This window comes from Calidris pugnax, unplaced genomic scaffold (genome assembly GCF_001431845.1).
Source record: "Calidris pugnax isolate Ruff unplaced genomic scaffold, ASM143184v1 scaffold24, whole genome shotgun sequence".
NCBI lineage: Eukaryota > Metazoa > Chordata > Aves > Charadriiformes > Scolopacidae > Calidris > Calidris pugnax.
Genome location: NW_015090922.1, coordinates 16,464,175 through 16,479,164, shown reverse-complemented (window position 1 = coordinate 16,479,164; position 14,990 = coordinate 16,464,175). Strand labels below are relative to the sequence as shown.

The following is a 14,990-nucleotide window of genomic DNA, read 5'->3' as shown; positions in this document are numbered from 1 at the left end:
CCCTGCGGGGCTTTCCCTCTCCCCGGGTCCCTCCCGGCGGGGCTGGAGTCACCCCGCCCGGGTGAGTGAGTCCCTGCGTGTGCCGGGGGGGCCGGCCCGCCCCTTCCTTCCCTCGCCAGCCCCATAGATAGAGCTGCGGCTCCGGCGCCGGCTCCTCCCTTCCCGGGCTGACTCAGTGCTCAGGCAGCCGGGGCGAGGGAGAGGGAAGGAGAGGGAAAGGGAGAAGGAGAAGGAGTCACAGTGGGGTGGCCGCTGCCGCCGGCACCAGGGAGGGTCCAGGAAAGCGCCTAAAATTCCTCCGGGCTTGGCCTTTCTGCTGGGATGGGATGGGATGGGATGGGATAGGAGAGCCGCGGTGAGCTGCCTCCTCCCAGGTAGCCCTCAAAGCCACTCTGCCCCTTTGGTGTCCCCTCAAGACAGCAGGGCTGCGATGGCCATGGCTCGGAACGGGGCAGCTGCAGGGGGTGGGATGTGGGGAAGTCCTCCTGGCGCCTGGGCCCAGCCTGGGGATGCTCTGTGTGCCAGCTCTGCTCGCTGTGCTGGGGCAGCACTGGCAGAGAAGGTCCCTGCTGTGAGGGTGGTGGGGAATCAGGGATCCAGCCTCCAAGCCTGGCACTGTGTGAAATGGCTGATGGCCCCAGGGGGATGCAGAGCCTCAGCCCGGCCATGCCCGTTTCGTTGCAGGGAGCGGAGCTGAAGGTAGCGCTGCCGGTGCCCGGCTATGATGCCCTTTGGTGGGATGGCTGCCCGTCTACAGAGAGACCGCCTGAGAGCCGAGGGCGTGGGCCAACACCACAACGCCATCAAGTACCTCAACCAAGACTATGAGGCCCTCAAACAGGAATGCATTGAGAGTGGCACCCTCTTTAGGGACCCCCAGTTCCCAGCCGGCCCCTCTGCCCTTGGATTCAAGGAGCTGGGGCCACACTCCAGCAAGACGCGGGGGGTGGAGTGGAAGCGTCCATCGGTAGGTGCTGGGCTTGCTTCTCCTCGGGCTGGGCTGGTGTCCCTGCCCTGCAATGTCTGCACTGACATGGCTTGCCAAGCTGCAGCCTGGCCCTGGCCTGCTCCTCATGGTGCTCAAAGTCCCTTGAGTGCTTCATGGCCTCAGGAAAGCATCATGTCCGGCAGGCCTTGCTTCCTCTGAGCAGCAGACTGTGGGCTTTAGAATGGGCGGGCTATGTCATTGCTTCTAGGTGTGGCATGGATGTGTCACCCTTGGTGACTGGGGCTTTTGAGGGTGTAAATATCCTCTGGTGCCATGGGTGCAAGGGGAATGCCATTAGTCTATCTGGCCATGTCCTCCCATGGCTACAGCAGAAGGTCTTGCCTTGCCTTACTGTGGTGACCTTAGTGTTGCAGTTCAAGTGGATTTTTCCCTGGCACAGGGCAGGTGGGGTGCGTCTCTGGGGACCATATACCCTTTCCCCTGAGTCAGAGCTGCAATGGGTGCCAGCATCCAAGAAGCCCAGGCCCTGCTAAGATTCAGCACCAGCATCTGATTCTCTCTTCCTCCTGCAGGAATTAGTGGATGACCCTCAGTTCATCGTTGGTGGTGCAACCCGGACGGACATCTGCCAGGGGGCTCTGGGTGAGTGCTGGAGCTCTGTCCCCGGACCTTGGTCTGGAGAGCAGCAGCTGGGGAGGGTTGGCGTGGCTGCAGAAGACATGTTTGTGTAAGGTTGAGGGTGGACCAGTTTCACAGCACCTTTCCCCAGGCCCGCGTAGCGCATTTTCATGCCAGCCTCTGCACAACCACCTCTGTTCCAAAGGCTCCCTTCCCATTTAGTGCAGTGGAAACTGGAAGTCAGGGGGTACCCTCTGCCTCCTGGTGGCTCTAGATGAACATTCCATGAAAATGGGCTGATGTGCACACAGGTTGACCATGCTAAGATCAGGGGAGATGTCAGGTGGTTCCATACCTGACACATGCTGACAGCAATGCCAGGAGCTGCTCCAAAGAGCTCCCTTCTGTGGTACATGGTGAGGGATGGCAGCTGGATGATGGGAAGAAGCTGAGGTGAGGATGTGCTGGTGGTGACAAAGTGCTTGTGAAGCGATACAGTGTGGCAGAAGGGAACTGAGGGGAGAGCTATGGAGTACAAGTGGTGATCTGTCGTTTCTCTGGGGGTGTCTGCTGAGGCACTGAGACAAGAAGAGCAGTGTTAATGGCCCAGTCAGGCTGGCAGGGCTGGCAACTGGGATTTCATGGTCATTGGAACCAGATCTGGGTACCACCAAGCGTGTCGTCCTGATCTGGATCGAGCTGGGCACTTGATTGGGAGTATCATGTACCTTAGCATGCATAGCACGTTGGCTTCAGGGCTGACCACGTTTAATATATCCAGTAATTAGAACAAACTTGAGGTGTTAACGGGAGCACATAACAGCCCAGAGCGCTGCGGTGGTGCCCACTTGGTCATTAAGAAGTCTGGAATGCCATTTTGTCAAACCACAGCCCGGTGCAGGTTATCCAGCCTCAAGGCTAAGGTGTGACAGGCTTCAAAGGCAAGAGAGAAAAGGGAACCGAGGCAAAGAATTTAAAGCCTAGTGCTGGCCTGGAGCAGCACTTGTGGTTAAGAGCACTTGGAAGGAAAAATGCGGTGGTGTTGCTTGCGATTTGAGAAGCCGGGGCAGCAGCATTAAACCTCTCACTTGATGAAATGTTTTTTTAAATGCTTAAATGCAAAGTGTAATTCCACTGCTGAACTCGCTGTCTGAGATGTGGAGGGCAGACATATGAAGGAGTCCCAGGAGGGTCTAGGTAAATGGCTGCAGGAGGAGGCTGTTGGTGCTTACTGATCTGTATGTGGTGGTCTGAACGCAAGCTCCAGCTCAGGGAAGATGGTTCTGTGTTGCCTTGAGCTACTTGTCTCTGAGGCAGGCTGAACGAGCCTGGCTCCCTGAGCTCCATTTGTCTGCTGGACCCTCTCTGGCTTCTCCATATGCTTTTTGAGTTGGGGATACCCAAACATTTGCAAGGAGAGCACGCTGTGGGCTCCTACACATTCACTGCCTGCCCCCCACCCCCAGCCAGGGAAGTGGTGGGTGCTCACATTGGCTTCCTCTACTTCCCTAGGTGACTGCTGGCTGCTGGCTGCCATTGGCTCCCTCACGCTCAACGAGGAGCTCCTGCACCGCGTGGTGCCCCATGGGCAGAGCTTTCAGGAGGACTATGCTGGCATCTTCCACTTCCAGGTGGGCTGCGAGCTCCTGGCCCTCCATGGCTGGTGGGATGGGGGTGGGAGGAAGGACAGTGGGTTGAGGGCATCTGTCTGGGCTGGGGTTGTACGAGTCATGTGATGCTCTGAGCTCACCCCACTTTCTCTTGACCTCCCAGATCTGGCAGTTTGGTGAGTGGGTGGACGTGGTGGTGGATGACCTGCTGCCCACGAAGGATGGGGAGCTCCTGTTCGTGCACTCGGCAGAGTGCACTGAGTTCTGGAGTGCTCTGCTGGAGAAGGCCTATGCCAAGTGGGTATCCCTGTGGTGGGCAGGTGGGGGGACAGAGAGGGACAGAGCACCTCACTGTGAGGGGTGGAGGGGGACTCTTCTCTCCCTGGCCCTGCTTGTACTGGGTGCCTGGGGAGCAGCAGTGTGCAACGTCCTTGTCACCTCACGTGCCCCTCTTGCTGGCTGGTTCTCAGGCTGAACGGCTGCTACGAGTCGCTCTCAGGGGGCAGTACCACCGAGGGCTTTGAGGACTTCACTGGTGGCGTGGCAGAGATGTATGACCTCAAGCGGCCACCACGCAACATGGGCCACATCATCCGCAAGGCGCTGGAGAGGGGGTCCCTGCTGGGCTGCTCCATCGACGTAAGTGGTGTGCTGGGATGAGACAGGGGCTCTGCCCCAGCAATGACCAAAGTGGGGCCTTGCAGCCCGAGATTGTGTCAGCAGTCCCCTTGCTGGGACAAAGGATGGGAGGTTACTTCTTTCCCCTCTCAGCAGAGCACCCTTTCCAGAGCCAGAGTGGCAGCCACAGGGCACAGTGGGGCTGCAGCCCAGCTGCTGGGAACGGGCTCCTTTGGATGGACTGGAAATGTCCATCTCAAGCGTGGGCTGTTGAACAAGGGTCTGCCTGTAGCTCTGGCCGTGTCTTACATTTGAGAATTGTCTGGAGCGGGGTTGTCCATCCATTCCCTCTTATGAAATCCTTTTCTTGCTTTCTGAAGTTTGAGTGGTTCCCTGATGTATCTTCAGGGTCCTCTAGCTGGGAAACTGTCTTTACGTTGTCCTCAGCCAGCAGCCTTTGAGCAGAGGATGCTCATACCTGCTGCTTCTCTTGACTGGAGTGGTGCAAAGCAAGGGGGATTCTCCACATGGTGGGGAGAGGGGGTAGGGATAGGACTACATGTATTTAATCATATTCACTTGAGCTTTGCACATTCTCCTCAGATCACAAGTGCCTTTGACATGGAAGCAGTGACCTTCAAGAAGCTGGTGAAGGGCCATGCCTATTCTGTCACAGCATTCAGAGATGTGAGTTGGTTGTGTGAGACTTGAATAGCAATAAAATAGCCTGGCCAGTGGCACGGGCTCAACCTCCTGTGTCTTCTGGATGGCAGGTGAACTACCGGGGTCAGCAGGAACAGCTCATCCGCATCAGGAACCCCTGGGGTCAGGTGGAGTGGACCGGAGCCTGGAGCGATGGGTGAGTTGGACAGATGGGACTTCAGTGCTGCTGCTGGCAGGCCAGTGGGTGCTGCACACACAGCAGTCGAGTGCGTGGCACTGCCGAGGGGAAGATTGCAGCGTGTAGTGGCCTTTGCATGACGAGGGGGACAGCTGAGGGCAGCTCTGAAGGGTGCTTAATTCACCTTGAGTAGTCCTCATCTAATTGTTTCTCTCCTGCTACTCCAGCTCTTCCGAGTGGAACAACATTGACCCCGATGACAGGGAACAGCTGCAGCTGAAGATGGAAGATGGGGAGTTCTGGTGAGTGGCAGAGCAAAGTCCTGCTCTTCTTCAGCAGCCAGCCTGGCAAGGAGCAGAGGAGCTGGGGAGAGATCCCGTGGTCCTGCTTTGCCTGAAACGCATGACCTGCCTTTATGAGCTGGGGTTCCGTCACCAGAGAGCCTGCTAGCCTTTTCTCATCTGGTCTAGTTAATAATTTTCCTCCCTTCAAGGAACTTCAGCCCAACTAAGTGCAAAATAAACATCTAGGAAGGTTAAACATCTCTTCTTCCCCAAACCCAGCAGGGGGCTTTAAATGAGCTGTAACTGCTCAGGGTAAAAGATCTTGCTTGTCACTTAACTCTCCCAAAATGTTGGCTGGGTTTGGAGCTGCTTGTGCCCTCCTCCCTCGCCCCCAGCGGTGCGCTGGCCTCAGCCCCTGCCTGCCTCCCACAGGATGTCTTTCCGGGACTTCCTGAGGGAATTCTCCAGGCTGGAGATCTGCAACCTGACCCCTGATGCCCTCACCAAGGATGAGCTCAGCAGGTGGCACACGCAGGTGTTTGAGGGCACGTGGCGCCGGGGGAGCACTGCCGGGGGCTGCAGGAATCACCCAGGTACCCTCTCCCCCCTGCATCTCTGCTCTTGGCAGCGCGATTGAGCCGGGGGTCTCATCCACGTCTCATCTGCTTCCTCCCAGCCACGTTCTGGATCAACCCCCAGTTTAAGATCAAGCTGCTGGAAGAGGATGATGACCCCGGGGACGACGAGGTGGCCTGCAGCTTCCTGGTGGCTCTGATGCAGAAGCACCGGCGCCGGGAGCGGCGGGTGGGGGGAGACATGCACACCATCGGCTTCGCTGTCTACGAGGTAACCCCTGCCCACCCCATGCTGCTGCCTTGGGACAGGCTCAGTCCTGCCTGGACCTGGCACCCCACCCCTCAAGGAAACTTCTCCCACCTGCTTTGGCTGGTCTGTGGGTTAATGTCCCCTGTCCCATGTAAGGGATGGGGGAAACTACTGGCATTCTGATTTTTTTTCCCCCTTTCTCTCCTCCCTGCAGGTCCCTGAGGAGGTATGTCCTGAGCCACCGGAGCCTACCCCATCTTGGACAGGAGTGCAAGAGTGGGCAGGAATGGGTTAATGCATGTGGATACACGCCTGGTGTGGAAGCTCCCACCATGATGGCAGTGGTTAATGGGTGCTAATGGGTGCTAATGGGCGCAGGGCACATTCATGCAGGAAGGATGTCTCCTGCTGGGATGGGCAGGGCAGGGATGTCCTGCCAACATGGTTGGCTTTGGTTCTGCTGCTCCCTGTGGGTCTCCCCTGTCGTGGGGCAGTGGTTCACAAGCACATTCGTTCCCCCAGGCCCAGGGCACCCAGAATGTGCACTTGAAGAAAGACTTCTTCCTGCGAAACCAGTCACGGGCAAGGTCTGAGACCTTCATCAACCTGCGGGAGGTGAGCAACCAGATCCGGCTGCCCCCTGGCGAGTATATCATTGTGCCCTCCACCTTCGAGCCACACAAGGAGGCCGACTTCGTCCTGCGGGTCTTCACTGAGAAGCAGTCGGACACAGCGTGAGTCCCTGCCTGCCCAGGGGGCACCCTGTGTCTGTGAGCGGTGGGACATATTCCCACCGCAGGCAGCCTGCTGGCTGAGAACCTCGCTCATCACTTTGTTTTCCTTCTTTCTGCCCCCAGGGAGCTGGACGAGGAGATCTCAGCAGATCTGGCAGATGAGGTAGGAGCCACCACTTTGGCTCATTTGGTGCTGAGGCTCTGGGGCTCGGGAGGGGGAGCTGCAGGCGGGAGGTGGCTGCCTGGGTTTGGGATGTCACTGGGGCTGGAGAGGGGCTGGCAGAGTCGAGGTGATGGGAATGTGGGAAATAACAAAGATAAGAAAAACAAAGAAGAGCTTCCCTTCCAGTTTGGGTTTGTTGAGCCTGGGAGGCAGGGAAAAACCCATGTTTGACCTTTTCTTTGTGGCCTGTGTCACCCCAGGAGGAAATAACTGAAGATGACATAGAGGATGGCTTCAAGAACATGTTCCAGCAGCTGGCAGGGGAGGTGGGTACAGCTGCGCTGAGCTGTGTGGGGGTCCTGGCCTGGGGAGGGGACGGGAGGGGGCAGGATGGGACCCCTGGCCGTGAGAGCTCTAGCCCACCCCACACTTGCTCAGTCCAATCCTGCAGACAAGTCCATCTCTGCTGTGGCTCGGCCCAGCTGACCCCAGGGGTGGTGTGATGAGAACAGATTTGGGGAAGGGGCATCCAGCTGTGGCCAAAACTCTTCTGGGCGTGCAGAAAATGCAATGGCAGCCTGGTGTTTTGTGACTAAGGCAGAGGTGTTTAGGCAGGAGGCAGGGAATGGGCACAAGTGGGGTGGAGAGCAGGCAAGGGGTGGCTGCTAACTGTGCTTCTGCTGCAGGACATGGAAATCAGCGTCTTCGAGCTCCGGACTATTCTGAACAGAGTCGTTGCTAGACGTAAGCTCTGCCTTTTCCACACCTTGTTCCCCATGGCCCAGGCCTGCTCAGCAGGTTGGGTTTGATGCAGACACTCAACCCCCTCCTTCCTCCTCAGACAAAGATCTGAAGACGGATGGGTTCAGCCTGGACTCCTGTCGCAATATGGTCAACCTGATGGATGTATCCTCTTGGCACTGCAGGCAGGGGCCAGACTCCCTGGTCCTCAGCCTGCCAGCAGTAAGGCTTCTCCATGGGAGTTGGGTCTTGGCTCTCCAGCCATGCTGAGGCTGTTCAGCCGGGGGAGGGAAGGAAGAGGTCCTTGTGGCTTCAGGGCCACCTGCCCTACACCCCTGGGCTTTAGCAGGAGGTTTTTTGGAAAGGGCCAACAGTTCCCCTGCTTGCTTTGTGCTCTGGATCCACTGCCAGAAGCCTAGTTCAGCCCCACTCGTGCTTTCAATCTTCCCCTCTAAAAGGAAGTGCCCTGTGCTTCCCTTCCCCGTGAGCTCCCCAGCCTGATGTGCCATGATGCACTTAGCTTTGAGATGTTCCTGAGAGGAATGAGGACTCTTTGACTTCTTTCCCCCTAGACCATTCGGTCTAGCAGTTGAGGATAAGAGGTGTAAATGAACAGGAGCCACAGCCTGTGTTCCTGCTTGCACAAGGACATGCAGCTGAGGGGTCAGGCGAGGGTAGGAGAGGACCTCCAAGCCCTTCTCTAGCCTGGCCCTGAGGCACGCCCTTTTGCTTCGAGGACACCACAGTGATGTGCTTCCTACAGCTGCTCCCGGGGAGTTGCATGGCAGCTAGTTTAAGCGTTGCACTTTCCCCACTGGGTTGCAGGCTCTGATCCTACTGATGCTGCAGGACAGAGAGGGGAAGTTGGGGAGCAAACTGAGCAGGCCAAGTGTGGCCAGGCTTTTCTCGCCTCGGGTGGCCGGGATCTGATGGCTTTGCCTTTACACCACCCCCTTTGCTGGCTGCTTTCTCCTTGACCTTTTGCTCCCCAGAAAGATGGCAGTGCCCGCCTCGGACTGGTGGAGTTCCAGATCCTGTGGAACAAGATCCGGAGCTGGCTGGTGAGGAGGAGCTGGGGGCATGGCACATTGCCTAGGGGTAGCACCCCTTCTGGGGCAGCAGAGTGAGGGGACAGCCAGGCCAGAGGCCACAGGAGAGCCTGCCCTCAGCATCCTCTGTGTTGATTTTGCAGACGATCTTCCGCCAGTACGACCTGGATAAGTCAGGCACCATGAGCTCCTATGAGATGCGCATGGCTCTGGAGTCAGCTGGTACGTCTGGAGAAGGATGGGGCTGGGCTGGGGGCTGGCAAGGGGGCTCCTGCTGTCAGACCCCTGTCCCAGGTATCTGGAGAAGAGTGAAGCCAGCCTATATTGCATGCTTGGAGCCAACCTTTTGTGGTAGTGAGATGTGGACCATATCTGTGCTGGGCTCTCTCCATCCCAGCTTTGCCAAGTGCTGGAGCCTCAGGGTTAGGGGCACACACAAGGTGGTCCCAGCCTCTGTCCTCCTCTGACCTTTAGGGTTCCATCCTGATGAAGCAGAAGCCTGAGGTTGATCAGTGAGCTAAGTAGTCATGGTTCTAGGGAGAGCATCCTCTCTTCTGCTGAGGCTGAACACACTGCCCTTTCTTGGGTGGGTTGGTAGCCCCTTCGGGTTAGGGCATGGACTTTGATAGTTACACCCTTCTCTCCTACGTCCCTGGGGTGCTGACTACTCTCTGCCTTGCAGGTTTCAAGCTGAACAACAAGCTGCATCAGGTGGTGGTGGCCCGCTATGCAGATGCTAACATGGGTGTGGACTTCGACAACTTTGTCTGCTGCCTCGTGAAGCTGGAGGCCATGTTCAGTGAGTGGTGGCTCTGGGACTGGGAGAGCAGGGACATAGGGACACATTGCTCACCTTGCTCTTGTGCCTCTGCAGGGTTCTTTCACAGCATGGACTCCGAAGGCACCGGCACTGCCGTCATGAACCTTACCGAGGTGAGTGCTCAGCCCAGCGGGGAGTGTGGTGGGAGACAAGGGGACAAGGCATTGGGATGAATGAGGCACACGGGGTGGGTGTTAGGAAGCCCTCCAGCCCCTTGGGTAGGGAAGGAACACATAAAAGATCAAGATGAGAAAACAGGATTGCTGTGGGCTGCATGTTTCTTGAAGGACATGAAGGCATGTCAAAAATGCACCAGGCCCCCCCACTCATCCCTTCTCCCTCTCCTTCCCAGTGGCTGCTGCTGACCATGTGCGGCTAGGAGCCACGACAGATCTGCTGTGGCTGGGACACCTCGGCGGGCCAGGCCCCCTCCAAGTGCCTCCCCTTGGATCTGTGAACACAGGATACTCTTTCCCCCCTTGCTCCATCCCAAGCTGAGCCACCAGCCCTGCCTCCCAGCAAGCCTCACGCCGCCCTCTCCGGTGGACCAGGGGTCAAGGCAGGCAGGAGATGCCCTTCTCCTCTTCTGGGCTGGGTTTCTTTCCGCTCTCCCCCTCCTCTCTCCTCACCCTAGAACAAGAGGAGGGCAAGCAGCACGGGGGAACATGTGCATCCCTGCACCGAGCTTGGCGGGAGTGAAGGAGCAGGCGGGGGGCTGGCTGTGGAGCCAGGAGAGGCAGGAGCTACAGGGGGAAGAGAGAGGGGACTCGAATCGCTTGCTCTAGTGCTGTCCCATCCCCGCTGGCACACATTGCCCGTCTCTGCACATGCCTGGGAGCGTCTGCAGACACTGCCTCACCCAGGCAGAGGCAGCTGGTTCCCAGGGAGCCGGAGTGGCCTTCTGGGAGGAGGAAGGGCCATACTCTTCTTCTTGAAGCCCTTCCAACTGCACTCATCACCACTAAGCACGACCAAAGCATGGAGCCTACTGGCTCTTTCTGTGTGGCCTTCAAGACATCCCTCCCACCTCCATGCCCTTGCCTTTGTCCCATCACTGGGTCAAGCCCTGCAACTTAAACACTGAATGTTTGGGGGCTCCCCCCACCACATGAACGCTTGCCACCCTATAGTGTAGCAGAAGCTCCTCTCTTCCATGTAGGCACAGCAATGCCACCTTCCTCAGCGGCTTGGCCTCCCCTCCCATCCCTGGGAGCTCCTGGAGCATCAGCTCCTGCTTTTGGCCCGCAGCAGGGGCGGGTGGGGAGGGGGCCCAGCACCCAAGAGGCGATGCCTTCCCCCAGAGAGGAGGGGGTGGTGGTTTTGGGGGCAGTTCTCCTGCACACAGCTGGGGGGAGATGCTCCCTTTCCCTCACCCTCCCACACTGTTACCCCCTCCTCTTCCCTTGGGTTCCTCCACCCAGTGCAGATGGGCTCCAGTGCCAACATATTCGCACTTCTCTCTGTTCCTCCGCTCCCCTCACCTTCTTCTGGGGTAAGGAGGTGGCTCCAGCTTGGCGGTGGGCAACAGCCCATCCTTTGCCCTGTAGAGGCAGACAGGCAGGTAGTTAGCATCCCCCAGACCCCTGTCGTCACTGGAGGACGCGCCTGCAGCAATAACCACTGCTGCCTGCCCGGCAGCTCCGCTTCCTCACCCTGCTCACTGCGCGCTCCGGGAATAAACCAACATCTGTTGGACGTGTGGCCCTGGCGGTGGCTTGGGGGGGTTGCGTCCTCCTTCCGCTCGCTGTGGCCTGGTCTGGGGGGAGGATGAGCCAAGCAGAAGGTACGCTGCTTCCCCAGCCTGGCCCATGGGTGGAGGGGTACCACCTGGTACAGGTGATGCCATGGGGATGCGAGGGTCCCTGTCCCCTTGACTAAAAGCCAGTCCTTGCTCCCTGGTGTCAGTGGGACAAGTGTGTTAGTGTCAGGCTGGGCTGGGGAGCTGGGGAAGCTTCAGCCCAGCCTGTGCCCCAAGGATGTGGGTGCAGCCATGCTCCCGCTCAGCTAGGGGAGCCCTGAGCCTGGCCAGGGTGTCCCAAAGGCTTCTCCAGGGCACTGCTGGGTGCCTCTGCCATGGAAGCAGCTGGAGCAGTTCAATCTCAGCGTCCCCCTGCCTCGCCGGCAGCCTGGCAGTGGCTGAAGGCAGGGTTGGACCCGACAGACTTGGCGCTGGGGTGGGCTAACATTGGTCACAGTTTGTTGCCCTGACCACCAAGGTCTCCTCTGCTGGTGGCAAAGCTGGGGTCTGCTCTTAAAGAGAGGTGTCTTGGGGAGGCTGGGGAGGGGATAGGATGGAGTTAACCGAGGAGCGGGTGGGAGTGGAGGGCAGCCTGAAGCTCTGGACCCTGGAAAGAGACCACAGGAGGTACATGACCCTGAGCAAGGGCTATGGGAGGTTGGTGTTGTCCCCTGCTTCCTTTGAGGCCGTGGAGGTTACAGCTGGAGGCAAAAGCCTTCCACAGAAATGGTAGTGAAAGGCCAGGGGGTGGGGCTTTTCCCTGCATCCTCTCGGTGTGCGCATCCCACCCCTTGCTGACACCCCAGAAGGACATTGCAGCCCAGATGGCCCCAGGGGTGCTCGGCATTTGGACCAGGAGTGCCCTTCCACACCTTATCCCCCTGGCATCTCAATATCCCCCATGTGGGTGCTCTTGGTGCCAGCCTCCCCGCAGTGGGGCATCCACCCAGCTCTGGGGCAAGCCAGCTCGGCTCAGAGCACAGAGGGGAACTGAGGTATGATGGCAAGAGGGAGCAGCCCCCCAGCTGCCTCCCAAGGCTCCCCTCTCCTCCAGAGGCTCCACGGGGCTGGATGGAGGTGGGCTACTTGCACTTGGCTACCTGTGAGCTGAGCTGCCCCCTGTGGGGTGGGGGTACCTCAAGGCTTGCTGCTTCTCCATGCAAACCCAAAAGCCTTGGGAAACAAGGGCTCAGGTGGAGATGGGATACAGGGGCAAGCGTGTAGAGCTGTCATCGCTGTCCCAGCTGCAGGGCCTCATCACACACACACAGGCCTGATTGTAGGGCACGGTGACACCCTGGCTTTGGGATGACAGGTGCCCCTGGCGTAGCCTTACCAGAAGCCCCCTCCCTCCTTCGCTCCGGGTGCCAGCTGGCAGATCCCTTCCCTCGCCAGACCCAGCAGCTGGCAGGCCAGTATCAGTGGGGGGCCAGCAGGTGGGGGGTCCCCAGCTGCCGGTTAATGCCACAAAGAGCAGCCTGGCTCACCCCCCTCGTTGCAAAGGGGACCAGGAGGAGGCCCAGCAGGGTCCTTAAATGCTGGTGTGAGGTGAGAAGCAAGAGGGGCCAGATGTGGCCCAAACTGCTCTTAGCTCTGGAGGGCAGCCTGAAGCTCTGGACCCTGGAAAGAGACCACAGGAGGTACATGACCCTGAGCAAGGGCTATGGGAGGTTGGTGTTGTCCCCTGCTTCCTTTGAGGCCGTGGAGGTTACAGCTGGAGGCAAAAGCCTTCCACAGAAATGGTAGTGAAAGGCCAGGGGGTGGGGCTTTTCCCTGCATCCTCTCGGTGTGCGCATCCCACCCCTTGCTGACACCCCAGAAGGACATTGCAGCCCAGATGGCCCCAGGGGTGCTCGGCATTTGGACCAGGAGTGCCCTTCCACACCTTATCCCCCTGGCATCTCAATATCCCCCATGTGGGTGCTCTTGGTGCCAGCCTCCCCGCAGTGGGGCATCCACCCAGCTCTGGGGCAAGCCAGCTCGGCTCAGAGCACAGAGGGGAACTGAGGTATGATGGCAAGAGGGAGCAGCCCCCCAGCTGCCTCCCAAGGCTCCCCTCTCCTCCAGAGGCTCCACGGGGCTGGATGGAGGTGGGCTACTTGCACTTGGCTACCTGTGAGCTGAGCTGCCCCCTGTGGGGTGGGGGTACCTCAAGGCTTGCTGCTTCTCCATGCAAACCCAAAAGCCTTGGGAAACAAGGGCTCAGGTGGAGATGGGATACAGGGGCAAGCGTGTAGAGCTGTCATCGCTGTCCCAGCTGCAGGGCCTCATCACACACACACAGGCCTGATTGTAGGGCACGGTGACACCCTGGCTTTGGGATGACAGGTGCCCCTGGCGTAGCCTTACCAGAAGCCCCCTCCCTCCTTCGCTCCGGGTGCCAGCTGGCAGATCCCTTCCCTCGCCAGACCCAGCAGCTGGCAGGCCAGTATCAGTGGGGGGCCAGCAGGTGGGGGGTCCCCAGCTGCCGGTTAATGCCACAAAGAGCAGCCTGGCTCACCCCCCTCGTTGCAAAGGGGACCAGGAGGAGGCCCAGCAGGGTCCTTAAATGCTGGTGTGAGGTGAGAAGCAAGAGGGGCCAGATGTGGCCCAAACTGCTCTTAGCTCTGGGTGTGGACTCGATGATCTCTGAGGTCCCTTCTGTGATTCCTACAGAATCCTACAGACCTCCTACAGAGGTCCCTACGATTCTGTGATTCTGTGCCTTGCCGTGGGCACTACCCAGCCAGAGCCAGCCCACTCCCCGCTTTCCCACACCAATCCCAGGGGTCTGCCTTGGGTGGGAGCACACAAGGTGGGCAGGCAGCACCCACGGGTGCACAGCACCACTGCTCCTGCTCCCCAGCATCACGGCACCTCCTCCTGCTACACTCCGTGCCCTGCGTCCCTGCCTCCCAGAGCCGCCTGCCCATCCTGGGGGTCCCCCCCTCTCCCACCAGCTGCTCATGTCCATCCTCCAGGCGCAGGGCAGGGGGGGCGAGACGGCAGCCCATCCCCACCTGGCCCCACCAGCTGCCCCAGCAGCCGGGCTCTGGCCCCGTCTCCCCCTCGGCTGTGCTTTGCTTTGCCCCAGGCCCGCAGCCACAGGAATGTCAGTCCCGTGGGCACAAGGGGCCTTTGTGCGAGCAGAGCTGGTGGGCGGGGGGCCATGGCCCAGCCCCGCACCCCCAGCCGGGGCTGGGGAAAGCCACAGCCGAGGACATGTGCGTGGGAAGCAGCTGCCACCAGCATGGCCTTGCAGCTTGGCAGCGTCCCTGCTGCTGGAAGGGCGGTCGGGGAGGAAAGCCCCCCCTCCCCATCCTCCTCACCCCTCTGGCACCAACAGCCAGGCAGTGGGACCATCCTGCAGCCACCACCAGCCCGGGGAGCAGCGCCAACACCAGCATGCAGCTCTTGCCAAGGGATGCCATGAGCTTGGCTACCCCATGAGGGGAGCGGGAGGGCTGGGGCATGGGACGGGATGGGAGCCAGCACCACCGGGCAGCAGCTGCTGGATTCAGCCTTTTTCAACAGCTGCCATCTCAGCGCCAGTCACAGGGAATGTGCCTGGGCTGGGGCTTTCCAGAGCCTGGCCATGGTGAGTTAAACCAACTATTTATAGCATTCACATCCCTCCCCAACAGGAATGGCCTGCGTTCCTCCTGGGGCCAGGTGCTTGGGTGCCACTGGGGTCCCCACCACCCACACCCTCTCGGGTCCCTGCCAGAAGGGTGAGGTTCTCCCCAACAAAAGGACTCTGATCAGCCTCTCATCTTCCTACCCCCATTTCTGTTGTAGTTAAGGATCCTCTGGAGCCTTAACTATGTGACAGACACTTTTAGCATTGTCAGGTGCCAATGATTGCTATGTCCCCTGTGCCTGCCTCTGAGGTGCCATGAGGGTTTTGCACTCCCAGGAAGCAGAGATGCTGTGCTGGGAGCAGGCTGGGTGCTGGCAGGTCACACATGGGGCAAAGGCCAGGGGTCTGGTCTGCTCTCAAAGCCCATGCCAGCTTTGCCTG

The 14,990-nt window shown here is 59.3% G+C and overlaps 1 protein-coding gene across 1 annotated transcript in view; it reads left to right on the top strand.

Annotated features, from left to right (window-relative positions):
- CAPN11 (calpain 11) overlaps window positions 1–10,947 on the top strand; it is a 12,731-nt gene extending 1,784 nt beyond the window's left edge. Inside the window, exons 3-23 of the mRNA XM_014951101.1 lie at window positions 685–967; window positions 1,522–1,591; window positions 3,080–3,198; window positions 3,341–3,474; window positions 3,648–3,816; window positions 4,399–4,482; window positions 4,569–4,654; window positions 4,864–4,938; window positions 5,353–5,513; window positions 5,597–5,766; window positions 5,960–5,971; window positions 6,268–6,479; window positions 6,603–6,642; window positions 6,903–6,968; window positions 7,329–7,386; window positions 7,484–7,548; window positions 8,376–8,444; window positions 8,576–8,654; window positions 9,115–9,231; window positions 9,307–9,365; window positions 9,605–10,947. Coding sequence (XP_014806587.1) covers window positions 722–967; window positions 1,522–1,591; window positions 3,080–3,198; window positions 3,341–3,474; window positions 3,648–3,816; window positions 4,399–4,482; window positions 4,569–4,654; window positions 4,864–4,938; window positions 5,353–5,513; window positions 5,597–5,766; window positions 5,960–5,971; window positions 6,268–6,479; window positions 6,603–6,642; window positions 6,903–6,968; window positions 7,329–7,386; window positions 7,484–7,548; window positions 8,376–8,444; window positions 8,576–8,654; window positions 9,115–9,231; window positions 9,307–9,365; window positions 9,605–9,631 — 2,118 coding nt within the window. The 5' untranslated portion in view covers window positions 685–721 and the 3' untranslated portion in view covers window positions 9,632–10,947. The remainder of the gene's footprint in view (window positions 1–684; window positions 968–1,521; window positions 1,592–3,079; window positions 3,199–3,340; window positions 3,475–3,647; window positions 3,817–4,398; window positions 4,483–4,568; window positions 4,655–4,863; window positions 4,939–5,352; window positions 5,514–5,596; window positions 5,767–5,959; window positions 5,972–6,267; window positions 6,480–6,602; window positions 6,643–6,902; window positions 6,969–7,328; window positions 7,387–7,483; window positions 7,549–8,375; window positions 8,445–8,575; window positions 8,655–9,114; window positions 9,232–9,306; window positions 9,366–9,604) is intronic.
- Window positions 10,948–14,990: the final 4,043 nt, after the last annotated feature.